The sequence below is a fragment of the Malaclemys terrapin genome, chromosome 5 (genome assembly GCF_027887155.1).
Source record: "Malaclemys terrapin pileata isolate rMalTer1 chromosome 5, rMalTer1.hap1, whole genome shotgun sequence".
NCBI classification, from domain to species: domain Eukaryota; kingdom Metazoa; phylum Chordata; order Testudines; family Emydidae; genus Malaclemys; species Malaclemys terrapin.
In genome coordinates, this window is record NC_071509.1 from 131,799,157 (window position 1) to 131,813,319 (window position 14,163).

At 44.8% G+C, this 14,163-nt stretch overlaps 1 protein-coding gene across 1 annotated transcript in view; it reads right to left on the bottom strand.

Moving 5' to 3' along the window:
* GC (GC vitamin D binding protein) overlaps positions 1-14,163 on the bottom strand; it is a 43,952-nt gene that overhangs the window by 4,970 nt on the left and 24,819 nt on the right. Inside the window, exons 6-11 of the mRNA XM_054030904.1 lie at positions 11,331-11,425; positions 8,403-8,532; positions 5,074-5,276; positions 4,168-4,300; positions 3,874-3,971; positions 2,942-3,074 (exon numbers count right to left, since the gene is read on the bottom strand). Coding sequence (XP_053886879.1) covers positions 2,942-3,074; positions 3,874-3,971; positions 4,168-4,300; positions 5,074-5,276; positions 8,403-8,532; positions 11,331-11,425 — 792 coding nt within the window. The remainder of the gene's footprint in view (positions 1-2,941; positions 3,075-3,873; positions 3,972-4,167; positions 4,301-5,073; positions 5,277-8,402; positions 8,533-11,330; positions 11,426-14,163) is intronic.

Consider the following 14,163-nt stretch of genomic DNA (forward strand, 5'->3'; position numbering starts at 1 on the left):
CCCAAATTAGCTTGCTACTCTGGTGCTTCTGGATCCAAGAGGTCAAGAGATTAACCAAGCTTTGCTGGGGGTGTATTTGGGCAGATGGAAGACATTCTCTGAGCTGTCTCCTAATCATGCTAAGGCAAGACTCTGACCACTCACTGCTCCCAACCTCTGGCCTTGATCCTGCAACTTTTATGGGTGAGCATACCCCCTTCATCTGTGTGGAGCCCCCGGGACTTCAGTGAGGTGCCATGTGGGCTCAGGGATCTCCCTGCATGGCGCCAGTTTCAGAATCAGGGCCTTACAGAGTATGTGTGATGAACAAGATCTTAAATAATTTCTGTCTGCTTATGTTTGACTTGATATGGGCCAAATCCAGGTGATTTTATTCAGGCAATCTCTCATTAAAAGGCAACAAAATCAGAATGTTGGGCTCGAGCTTTGCCCCTATATTTGTGACAGTAAAATTGTCAAGCTTTGAGCCAAGAACTGGCTTACTCAATTCCTTCCAAAACCAGGAGAAACATAATGCAGTCACATATATTCATAGAGTCTAAGGCCAGAAGGGACCATTGGGATCATTTAGTCTGACCTACTGAATAACGAAGGCCAGAGAATTCCCCCAAAATAATTCCTAGAGCAGATCTTTTAGAAAAACATTCTGCTTTGATTTTAAAATGGTCAGTGATGGAGAATCCTCTATGACTCTAGGTAGATTATTACAATGGTTAATTACTCTCACCACTACAAATTTACACCTTATTACCAGTCTGAATTTGTTAGTGTCCGCTTCCAGCCATTGGTTCATGTTATACCTTTCTCTGCTAGATTGAAGAGTCCATTAACTATTTGTTCCCCAGGGAGGTACTTATAGACTATAATCAAGTCACCCCTTAACTTTCTCTTTGTTAAGTTAAATAGATTGAGTTCCTTGAGTCTATCATTATAAGGCAGGTTTTCTAATCACTTAATCATTCTTCAGAGGGGTAGCTGTGTTTGTCTGGATCTGTAAAAAGCAACAGAGAGTCCTGGGGCACCTTTAAGACTAACAGATGTATTGGAGCATAAGCTTTCGTGGGTGAATGCCCACTTCGTCGGATGCATTCTTGTGACTTTTCTTTGAACCCTCTTCAATTTACTGCACCCACCATCAACCTCAGCTACTAGCAGCCCTGCCTTAAAACTAAAGCGGGCAGAAGAAGTCATTGCCTTGTCCCCTTTCAAGAGAAATCACCTCTGAGACACAGCTAATTTACACATCCCTTAATTCCGAGCACTTTTGGCTGAACACAGGTCACACGGGCTTTTTCTATGCTGTGATTTGAGGAGCATAATTCTCAGTGAGGTTTCTGGTCCAAATATATCTGCTTTCTGTGAATATCCTCCATTATTCACTTCACATTTCTATCAGAGGGGTAGCCGTGTTGGTCTGGATCTGTAAAAAGCAACAGAGTCCAGTGGCACCTTTAAGACTAACAGATGTATTGGAGCATAAGCTTTCGTGGGTGAATGCCCACTTCGTCGGATGCATTCTTGTGACTTTTCTTTGAACCCTCTTCAATTTATTAACATCTTTTTGAATTGTGGGCACCAGAACTGAACTCAGTATTCCAACAGAGATCACACCGGTGCCACACACAGGTCAAATAACCTCTCCACTCCTACCTCGAGATTCCCCTGTTTACACATCTCAGTATGACATTAGCTCTTTTGGCCACAGCATCACACTGGGAGCGCATGTTCAGCAGATTGTCCACTGTGACCCTCAAATCTTTTCCAGAGTCACTGCTTCCCAGAATAGAGTCAAGCATCCTTTAAGCATGACCTACATTCTTTGTTCCCAGACGTACACATTTACATTTAGCCATATTAAAATGCATATTGTTTGCTTGTGACCAGTTTATCAAGCAGATAGTTCAGAATCAGTGACCTGTCCTCTTCATTATTTACCACTCCCCCAAATTTTTTGGTCATGTGCAAACTTTATCAGTGATGATTTTATGTTTTCTTCCAGGTCATTGATAAAGATGGCTTATTTGTAGAGCTACCGGCTATTTGCCAGGAAAGTAAGAAGCATTAAGTTTAGCAGTTGAGTCAAGAGGTCTTAATCACCAGGTGATCACTGCTGGGTGCTGTCTGGACACCAGCCATAAGTGCCACCTAGAGGATAACATCACCCCTTGTTATTATCAGATATTGCTGGAGCAGTTCCTCCACCCAAACTCGCCCAAGCCTTGCTCTTGTCCTGAAATCAGACATTCAGTGGGTATCCTGAAAAGCAGGCTAGACTGTGCCCAGCTAAACAAATCCACAATGCAGGGAGAGGACACCAGGAGTGTTCTTTCTCTTGGGTCCCTGTATGGAGGCTAAGCATAGCTCCCATCATGCCCATGCTAATGCTGTAGTACTACTCTCCGGTGGGCATGGGGTGAGGGGGAGTATGGGCAGCATAGGGGCAGTGCGTGGTGCACCCAGTCAAAGGATAAGGGAGCTTCTCCTCCCGGGTACACCCTACTTGGTGGTCCAGGAGGAGTGTTGCTTTTGTCCTAAGGGTGGAGGTAGTACCCTGGGAAGGACTTTGGAGGTGCCATTCAGGGGTGCTAGTTCTGCAGGAACTCTCAGGAAGAGATGGGGTAGGTCTGGGAAGGAGAGGATGCAGGGCCAGAGAACCCACTGGTACCTGCATCCAATGGTCACTGGCCTTCCAGAGCAGAGATGGAATCAGCAAGGAAGCTATGGAAGCGTAGGGACTCCATGACCTTAGGGGCAGGGGAGATTCTCTCCTTCATGGCCTCGTCATACAAAAGATGGCTATTTGGGCTGTGTGATGATTTGCAGGATTTGACCCCAAATGCAGAGTCGTAGCAGCTGCAGGAGGAGTCACATGACAGATGACAACCAAATAAACATCCACTGAACATCGCTGAAGAGAGCAGAGAAAGAGAGGGCACTTTACCTGCAAGCTACAGTACACTGGAGGTGCATTCATAATACAGCACGTGGAGGCGATATTGGCTCTCCGCTCCACCAGCTCTGTAAGGGAGGCTGGGGTTGCATCAGGCATAGTCTTGCTGAACCTTTCTTTTAGTCTGCAATGTGGGGGCAACAGGTCAGATTTTAAAGGACACTTTAGTGACAGAATAAGCACAAAAAATGACACTGATCTGTTGAATTCATGTACAAATACATCAATGGTAAAACGCTCACTGATTCTAAGGAGCACAGAACAGCACTCAGTGGGCCTGATTCACTGCACCCACCATCAACCTCAGCTACTAGCAGCCCTGCCTTAAAACTAAAGCGGGCAGAAGAAGTCATTGCCTTGTCCCCTTTCAAGAGAAATCACCTCTGAGCCACAGCTAATTTACACATCCCTTAATTCCGAGCACTTTTGGCTGAACACAGGTCACATGGGCTTTTTCTATGCTGTGATTTGAGGAGCATAATTCTCAGTGAGGTTTCTGGTCCAAATATATCTGCTTTCTGTGAATATCCTCCATTATTCACTTCACATTTCTATCAGAGGGGTAGCCGTGTTGGTCTGGATCTGTAAAAAGCAACAGAGTCCAGTGGCACCTTTAAGACTAACAGATGTATTGGAGCATAAGCTTTCGTGGGTGAATACCCACTTCGTCAGACGCATGTCACATTTCTGTGTTTCCCAAAACACTCGTGCCTGTGAACTTGGTCACTAGAACATCTGTAGAAAGTGAACTTAGAAGGGGCAAAGACACAGCTGAAATGAAGTTGTTTAAAAAGGCGTAGGAATATTCAGGACATATTGTAGGCAATGCCCTATTGGTCAAGAATGGAGGAGAAGCTTTAGGAGCAAATGGTGGAAGTAGAAGAGTAGTAGAGGATCAGGCATGTGTAGAATTTAATTCTTACCTCTGTTTGAATTCAAGGAACGTCAGGTAATTATATTCTCCACATATCTCATTGGCCTTTGTTAGGAATTTTAATATCTCCCCTCTCAGCTGTGGCCTCTGCAGTGCAGAAAGAAAGGAATATTTCTATAATCAAATAATCTCCTTGTCTGTCACAATGCATTGTACTGATCCGCTAGCTGTGGCTGGCGCATACAAGCTCTGTGTAAGTTTGGGAAAGATTTTAGGGGAAGGAGAAATTTAAGAGCAAGGCAGAGGGCATGTGAATGTGAGAGAAAAATATGACACTTGTTACCTTGCTAGAGACACAAGCAATGGAATCCGCACCGGTACAGCATCCATTGACAAGATTATGTGTAGCATCATACACCTTACTTAGGAACACCTCTGGGATGTTGGTTTGCCTTCGTGCTATCTCAAATGTGAATCTGCAATAGGAGAAGAAAAACATGGTACCCTCTAGTTTGTGTGTTCATCATAGGATGAAAACAGATCCCTCATTCCAGCATTACTGACAAACTTTAGATGGATGCGATCTTGCAACTACAAAAATACCAATTTCTCCAGTGTGTATTACATTATTAACATTTCCTGATACAATAATAATAAGAAAAATAATTACAATGGGAAGTAAGCTCTTTGGGGGAAGGGACTCTGGTCCAAATCCCCAGAGATACCCAGTTGCCTAAATATCTTTGAAGATCTACCTCTTTGTGTGTCAGTACAGCAACAAGCACAATGGGACGCTGATCCTGTTGGGAACTGCTCGGTGATATTCCTGAAGAGAGGCAGGATGGTCTTGTGGTTAAGGCACAGGACTGGGACTCAGGAGATCTGGGTTATATTCCTGGCTCTGGCACTAACTCCCTTGGGTTAGTCGCTTAATCTCTCTGTGCCTCCGTTCACATCATAATACTTCCTTCTCCTCCCCAACTCTATCTGTCTTGTCTATTTAGATTGTTAGGTCTTTGGGGCAGGGACTGTCTCTTATTAGGGTTATGCAGCACGAAGCATGATGGGGCCCTGTTGCAATGAGGACCTCTTGATGCTGCTGACATACAAATGATATGAATAATCATAAACCAAAGGCAATTAACCCAGTGCTCTTGCGAAGTGTTAGACTGAAACTAAGACTCTGCTTTGACAGGGAGAACCACTCTTCTGTCTGGGCTAGGGGAAGGAAGGCAATGAGCCTACGTACAGATCCATCGGATGGCTCCCATCGTTCGTGCACAGCTGTTCGTCTGTGGGACTTTGGATTTCCGGCAGTTGAGGGGGTTTAGGAGGTTTCAGTGAATATATGCACAAGTAGTTTTTCAGGAGATTTTTTCCTTTGCAACAATCAGAAAATTTTTCGTCCTTGGATGATAGTTTAGTGCAGATTTTTGTGGTGAGTTCTGATAACTATAAAGAAGACAGCAATGAGTTTAAGGGCTGAAGTATAGGGATAGCTGGCATTTTTACAATGGTTTACTTGTTCTAAGCAGTGTGCAGACACCGACTACTGAATTCCCACTACGCCCTTAGGAGGCATGTGAGTAAATATTATCGTCCCCATTTACAGATGGGGAAACAAACTGGAAGGTGAAATGATTTGCTCAAGGCCAAACAGTGAGTCAGTGGCAGAGCTATGATTACTACTCAGGACCGCCTGACTCCCAGCCCTGTGGTCATTCCTCCAGTGCCTTATCTATTATTAATAAGAAGTCTGTTGTGTTTGGAACAACAGCATTTCCAGTTACTGCCTGGGCTTTGGATCCAGTTCCTGGAGTTCAGAGTGAGAAAAACAAGTGAGTTCATAAGACCTTAAGTGAATTGCACAAGCTGGAGATAAATTTACCTCTGTGCTGTCAAACAACTCCAGATCCCAAACAGTCTCAAAATGACAATGTGTCAAACAATAAAAACACATGGTAGAAGGATTACAATATCAGAACCAATTCCTGATGGTTGAGATACTGAAAAGGCATGACTTTGGCTTTTGTAGCCTCTGAAAACTGGCTTAACTTTTTCTATCTGCCACAAACATCACAAAGTCCAGCTAGTGAACTTTGGTATTGAACTTCGAATGCAAGGTTGGGTGCAATGCTCAGGGTTACATGTCAGTTTTCAAATGCTTATCATATCATCTTAACAGTAATCAGTCAGAGCCAACTTTGTTTGCACACATGGATGTTACTGTCACAAGGCATCATTGTAAAAGCCGAGTAGATTTTAGAAGAGATTAGACATTGAAGTCAAGATACTCAAAAGTAACTTGTGAGTTCTGGTGCCTCCATGTTTAGGTGCCCAACATGGGATACCATCAAGGTGATTTTTTTTAGAAAGCATTGAGCACTCACTCTCTGAAATTGAGACCCCCGTAAGAGTCAAGTTGGGCACCCCAAAATTGTGATACCCCAGATCACTAGTCACTGTTGAAAATGTGAGGTACTCCCTTCTTTTCATGTCTCATTATATAATGCTTGCATCTGTAACTTTCACTCCATGCATCTGAAGAAGTGAGATGTTTTACCCACGAAAGCTTATGCCCAAATAAATCGGTTAGTCTTTAAGGTGCCATCAGACTCCTTGTTGTTAATCTGAATAAGAATATCATCCATAATTTGACTATTTAGGATAAAACAGTAGAACTGATATTAATCCCCAAACTTTAGGACATAAAGCCTAAAGACTGAGGTTAGGAAGACATTTCCCCAACAAAAAGCAACAGAGGGTCCTGTGGCACCTTTAAGACTAACAGAAGTATTGAGAGCATAAGCTTTCGTGGGTAAGAACCTCACTTCTTCAGATGCAAGTCTTGTGTTAACTTGGCAGTTCCCTTCCCAAGTCTTGCATCTGAAGAAGTGAGGTTCTTACCCACGAAAGCTTATGCTCCCAATACTTCTGTTAGTCTTAAAGGTGCCACAGGACCCTCTGTTGCTTTTTACAGATTCAGACTAACACGGCTACCCCTCTGATACATTTCCCCCACAAATACATTACTGCCTAGGAGGGAAACTAATGGGTGAGTTAAAAGAAACCGAATAAAAGAATTTTCAAAGGATGTATTTACTCATACTCCACAGCAATGTGATGGACACCTATCAAATCCATCTGCTAACTTCTTCTTCCATGAGGAAGAGAAAATAAAGAAATAGGGAAAACAATTAGCAGCACAAGTGATTATTATACTAATAAATTAGCTGGTGATTTGAAAACTCAGTTACAAATACAGAAATAAATACATGAAATGGGAAATCGAATGGAATCACTCATGCTACTCTCTAGAGATCCCATTTCAAAGAGGTCTTTATAATTAATACAGTCATCTGAAACTAGGGCTGGTCTACACTACCGCGGTAAATCAATCTAACTTACGTAACTTCAGTTACGTGACTAATGTAACTGAAGTCAATGTAGTTAGATCCACTTACCACAGTGGCTACACTGCGCTGTGTCGACAGGAGAGCGTTTCCTGTTGACTTCCCTTATGCTTCTTGGGGAGGTGGAGTACACATATCGATGGGAGAGTGCTCTCCCATCAATTTAGCGTGTCTTCACCAGACCCACTAAATCGATACTCGCTGCAGTGCTAATCTACCGGTAAGTGTAGACATGCCCTAAGAGAAAAGAAACCCAGAGGGAATAAGCAGCAGAAACAAACCAAGCCCCTTTGAAGAATGAAATGATAGCACTTATGAAGTTTATGCACTTCAGGCCTGATTGTTAAAGGTGTTTAGGTTCCTAACTCCCATTGGGCAGCCAAATACTTTCAAACTCTGGCCTTCTCCTAAGAATTTTCTAAGGGAAGTGGTCATGGAAGTTCAACTACTTGAGACATTTTAAACAAAACTGCACCAAAGCACGACCAAGCGTACAATGTGGTATAATCCTACACCAGCAAGGAGGCTAGACTAAGTCAGTGTTTCTCAGTCTACAGCGTGTGACCCTTATTTCATGGACTGAGGGGAAAAAAAGCCAAATCCTGAGGTTTATAGGATTCAGGGAGCACATCTTGCTCTCTCTCTTCCCTCTTCTGCTGCTCCTGCCACCTTATCCCTCTTCCACCTCCCAACCCAGTCATCACACAGCTCTCTACCTTCCCCTCCTCCCACTTGCCTAGAGAACCTAATTCTGGGACAGGGAACCTGGTGTTTCTAGAGGCTTCAGAGCCAGCCTCCCAAAGCAGCACTCACTGAAGTGAGTACTTAGCAGGCAGAGGTGGGAGAAGAGAAGGGAGACAGCCTCAACAGCAGCCCACCATCCCCTAGGCTCCCAACCCCCCACCCAGCATCAGGCCCCTGCCAGCCCCACTGAGCATCCCCACAGTTCCTATGCCCAAGTCCTCAGGACCCGACAGTATGCCCAACCTATTGCTCAAAGCATTCCAATGCCTCCCATTGTTTCTCCCTTTGATCCAAATCCCACAAGCTTTTGTGGCATGACATTTGGGGCCATTTTTTTTGGCTTGTGGGGTCAACAAAGTGAAGAGCCACTGTGCTAGGTGACTTAAGAGGTCTGTTCTGTCTAGAATTCTGGGATTCCTACCTCCTTCTGCATGCAGTCTTCAGCCATGGAACTACAGCACTTGGAAAACACCTCAGCAGAGGCTACCGCTAGCGGGGAAATGTCCTCAAACGAGGCAGAGGGTATCTTCTGAGCAAACATCATTAAGACGCTAGACAGTCACAAAATGCAAAATGGAGTTAGGTATTTTAGCCATTCCAAAGTCTGCCTACCGTTCTTAAGTCCTGTCCATTGATATTTGTAGGATAAGTGCCACGAATTTAGAACATGAGTCACTAAAAAGAGATTTGCTTGTTTCATCCTATGGCTGCAGAAGGTCTGAAAAAACAAATACTGTATATTCTTTATTGAATGTTGAACCAGGAGCAGAGAAGGGCAACAAAGTATTTTATTGCAAATACTTTAGCTCTCAACCTACTAAGATGACCCGCATATAACTTACGGCTTTTTAAAACACGGACTAAAAATAGAAGAGCAATGTGATGGTGTTTCCCCACCTAGGTGACCACCTAGGGTGACCAGATGTCCCATTTTTATAGGAACACTCCCGATATTCAGGGCTTTGTCTTATATAGACTCCTATTACTCCCCACCCCCGGCCCAATTTTTCAAACTGGCTATCTGGTCACCCTACCATCATCTGCTAGAGAAAGGGAAGAACCTCAATTAGAAACACAACCCACACCAGTGGGGTGAATGACTGATTGCCTCCTGGGCTGAGTTAGGTGGTGATCCATCAGGCACTTGGGCCTTAAAAGCAGGCTGTCAGGATCCCGGGTGAAGGTAGGCGGGACTAGTGTCAGGAACTCAGTAGGCAGGCACAACCGCTGGGCTTCAGAGTATACCAGTGTCAATAGTCAGGCAGCGAGACAGGCCAAAGGACAGAGCTAGAGACAGGTTGGGGATCAGGCTGAGGCCAATACCAGGTATCGGGGGCCATGTGGGTATTCCAGGGTTTGAACAGGGGTCAAGATTCAAAATCAATACTGGGAGTTCAGGAACAGAGAAGGTAGGGTGGTCATAGCAGCCAGCTAGCGCTCTGCATTATTGCCTAGACACTTCCTGGAATGGCCTTTGGGTTGAAGAAGCGTGGTCTGGCTGGGGGGTCCTGCTGGGCGAAGGGGGAGCCCATGCCACCAGCTGCCCCCTTCTGTGGCACAACGCCCAGAAGGGGGCAGCTGGGGGGCATGGGCTCCCCCTTCGCCCAGCAGGGCCCCCGGGCCAGATTACGCTTCTTCCTGCCCGGCGACGAGAGCTCCAGCCAGGCCCTGCGTGCCTCCGTCATGCCTCTGGGGAGACAATCAGGTGCCATGAGGCTGTTATCTGTCAAACCCCTAGAGGTGAGACTTCCTGGGGTTGGTGTCTGCAGTGGGTCATGGGTTGGGGTGCACAAGCTGGTAACAGGTGTCAGTGTGGAGGTGGTGTTCACTGCCTGGCAACCCTGCGGGCCTGTGTATAGACCTGCTGTTCCTTACACAGGCTGAGGGAGCTCGGTGTGGAAGAGATTGTAGTGGCAGTAGTATTTGTCTGTGTGGGAAGGCACCAATTTGGTGTTGTCTATGGCTGAAAAACTGAGCTAACTACTGTGGCGGACCCTTGGAACAAGGGGCCAGGGAGACCATCCTGGGCCTGGGTCTTCTGAAAGGAGACTAAAGAATAGAAGAGACCCGCAGGGCAGGCTTCTGTATGGGGGAGGCTATAAGGAGCAGGGAACTGAAGAGAAGTCCAGTAAGAACGGTGAGTTGGGACTTTGAGTGCCCTGAAAGGGGATTGAACTTTGAACTCTTAGGTGACTTGCCTGGAGTGCCAGGCTGTGGAAGACCCACGCAGATGGGGATGGCCAGCAGAAGGGGCTGTAACTGGGGATACCTGCAACATTATGCCCTGTTGCAAGTGGCTGCTCTAATGGGGAGTGCACCATAACGAACTGGAAGACTGAAATGCTTAACATGCTTGCATAAACACGGATCATTGGGCCAATTCCTCCTTACGTAGTATATTGTTCTACTCTGGCAAGCTCCCTGTGCAGTCACTGGGAATGATAACTCAGTCATTGCTCAGGCACAAGTGAGTAGAGATGTCATACTTTAGCCCTCTCTAAAGATGGACTAATGGTTTGAAAGATGCATACCTTAAACAAAAAGAATCTCATTAAAACAGTGTAGTTGGGAAAGAAAAAGACCAACTTTTTCAAGCATGAGTGCCTAAATTTAGGTACCTCCCTCCCTGTGTAAGTACTTAAATAAGTAGTCTTGATTTTCAGAGGCACTGAGCACTTGTGATTCCATATGGGCGCTCAGCAGCACATTAATTAAAAGGGCCAAACCTGAGATATCTCATTTGAAGATGTTGGCCTAAATAGCTGGAGTTGGGAAATCCAGAGGCATGGCTCCATACCCAAATTTAACTCTGAAACCAAGAGTATATATGAGCACTTGCCACCTTTATCCTTGATACACTCTTGTACTCTTATGTTACCCCACCTTCCGGCACTAATCAAGAGCCCAGAACCTTAATATCTTGCTCTCTGTGTTCAGTACACAAACACCACCCCCGCTGTTCGCAATGCCACTACAAAGCCGAAAGTCCAATCTACTCTCTCATCTCTACAGACTAGAAACAGTATATGCCTCTTGATCACCCTTCTAATTGGACGTGAGACTCCACCAACCATATACAAGAGAGATCTCTAGCCATGTCAGTTGAAATAATCTTGGGTTGAATGAGAGCCCATCTAAACAAGGATTTCACAGCTCTGACATGCTACAAAAGAATGGCAATAGGTTAAACTGGTTGCTTTGTACCTCTACCAAATACAGTACTTTTCCACAGAATACAATAGTGCACTTATTTTTCAAATCCTGCTGAATCTTATTACAAATTTACAGTAAACAGGAAATTCAAATATGAAACACCTTCACTTCTGAACATATAGTATTGCCTTTGTACCTGAACTTTGATTTGTCCTTCCCATATGCTGAATAGCGGGAACAAATTCTGGTTGACATGGTGGTGAGTAAGGATAGAGTCTTTCTTTCTAATTTCTGGAACAGAAAGGAGAAGAACTGCATTAGGCACAGATTGACTCCTTTACTTGTAGTCTACCGGAGCATTCCTATCAGTCAGTGTGTCATTCAGTTTATTATCCTAAATGAGTCTAAATATCCCCATTAACTCTCAATGGTGTTCAGTACCAAGCAATGCTGCAATGACAGTTTTCCTACCTGTCCACTATCACAGTAATTCTCAAACTTTTGTACTGGTGACTCCTTTCACATAGCAAGCCTCTGAATGCAACCCCCCTTATAAATTAAAACACTTTTTTATATATTTAACACCCTTATAAATGGTAGAGGCAAAGCGGGGTTTGGGGTGGAGGCTGACAGCTCGCGACTCACCATGTAATAACCTTGTGACCCCCTGAGGGGTCCTGACCCCCAGTTTGAGAACCCCTGGGCTATCATTTGTGGTCCTTCAGTTTTGTGATGGATCAAGGAGATAGGTATATAGTCCTTAGGCTCATGTAAGATGTCCGGTCACTTGGGGTACTCCAACTGGAGCCCCTTCTTCCTGTCATGAATACCTTTTTTACTGGTTGCAATGCTGACGAACTGCTGCCCTCTTCTCTGTCCTGAGGAGTGTCAGAAATTCAGGCCTGAAATGTGTTAACTTGGCAGTTCCCTTCCTAGTAATTCACTCCTTTTCAAAAGTGGCTTTTAACTTCTGAATCTCTTTATTTTTATTTAGAATTGCAAACTTACGCTTCTCTATCTTTTACAGACTGGGATCTCTGCTTCTGTACCAGGAGCATCTCTCATCTAGCCAGGCCTGCTTTAGTATTTAGCAATATGTTATCCCCTCTCACCAATCTGTGATTCCCCGCCTCGGGAGATCTTGATCTCCATGCTGAGAAGCTCACAGCAGTGATCCTCCACCTGTGGCTCTGGACTGGAGCTTGTGGTGTGCTAGATATAGGAGTGCTGCCCAATATTACTGACATGCATGTTTCACCCAGAGCAGGGAACTCTAAACAAGAGAATCTGGTAGCGTCAGACCCACTGAAATCCATTTTCCAACCTTTCTTCTCTCTCAGGTAAGAGTGGAAACAACACCCAACAGGCAGAGCGAGAGTAAAGATATGACTCTTCCTTCCCAGCAGCCAGAAGTGGGACAGACCGAAGCAGTGTTGTATCACACACATCACGAAGCACCATCAGAACACCATGAAGACATAGATTTGTGCAACTCCTTTCAATAGTGAAATTGTTCTCTATTTGCTAAAGTTTGGGAACTACTGCAGTAAACGCTTCAAACCTGTTCCCCTTGTTCTTGGATTTTATGCCTTCATGTGCCATGGCTCCATGTGCTAGCTAAAGACTAGAACGCCTTGTTCTTAGGCAAATCTGCCTGCACATGGCTACAATAAATACATTGCATGGCACGTCAGAGCTAGATGATATGATCTGTTCTCATGAATAATAGATACTTTTCTGTTTGGTACTTCAGCTTTGGAAATAGTCCTGTTTCAGCCATTATTGTTTACAATCTTTCTGGCTTGCTAACCATCGCACGCTAGATCCTCAGCTGGTGTGTGGCATGGCACAGTGCCACTGAGGCCCATAAGACAATGCTAATTTACACCAGCGGAAGGTTTGTCTCCAAATGTCTAATACTGAGCAAGCCAAACCGTGAACTTCAGGATTGCCACTGGATCCCTTTAATTCAACAGTTTGGTTGTCTTTGCTTCCTTCCCTCTTTTCAAACAGCTAAATGGAACTAATTGGCTCTCAACATATAAAATAGTTTTCCAGGTTGCTGGAAATGACCAGAGTGATGATTAGCAGCTGCCACTTAGTAGGAAATGAACATCATGTTTGTGATGTTTACTTAATTTCCCTACAGGCTGAAAGCGAAGGGAATTGGTGCACCTGCCTCCACTGCATTAGCAGCAAACCCTATTCCAATCTGGGTGCATGGTGATGCTAGGAAACCAAATAAAAACTATAGACCCTAAATGCGATCTTCCTGAACTGCACAGTGAGACAGTGTATGGAGGTTGATTCAGAGCAAACCCCCTTTTTGGTACCAGTGGCATAGTAAACGTCTCTCCCACCTCACTAATTTCCTAGCTCCCTCTCCACACCAAGGAAATGATTTTGCATGCTCTCATAGTTTCCCTTAAGGGATTGTGCAGTGTATTACAGTGAATCTCCATAGCAATAGAAAGACTCTACATTATTCAGCTATATCTTGTTTGATGTGTGGCCCGTCTCGCTGAACTTTACTCTTTTGTGTTTTTAGCTTCCCCATTCGCTCTGCAGCAACACTTCTTTTACCTAAGCTAAAGATCCCTGTAGTGCCCAAAAATACTGAGGGATTTGCTCATCAAGTGGGTTACTACCAGAACAATTGTAATGTGAAAGTGGGGATAGGGACGTGCTGAACCTGTGGCATATAAGGGTGGCAACTGAAAGTGCTGCTTGACCCAGTCCGCTCAGACTTGATGTGTGTGTGTGCTCATCTGATTCTGGGGCTGAAGGAACCCAGCCCTGGGGAACCTAGGTCCTGCAGGATAGCTCCATTGGGAGGGGACTTGCAGAAGGGAGAAGTAGAGCTCCATATGAACACACAAGTGACACAAGCAGTACATTAATAGAATTACAGAACCCCGCCCCCCCAAAAAGACTAACCCTAATAAATTAGCATACCCCAAAGTAACTGGCACATCTGGTAACACCTGTGCCAGGTGCCCCAGAGGGAATGAACAGAACAGGTAATCATC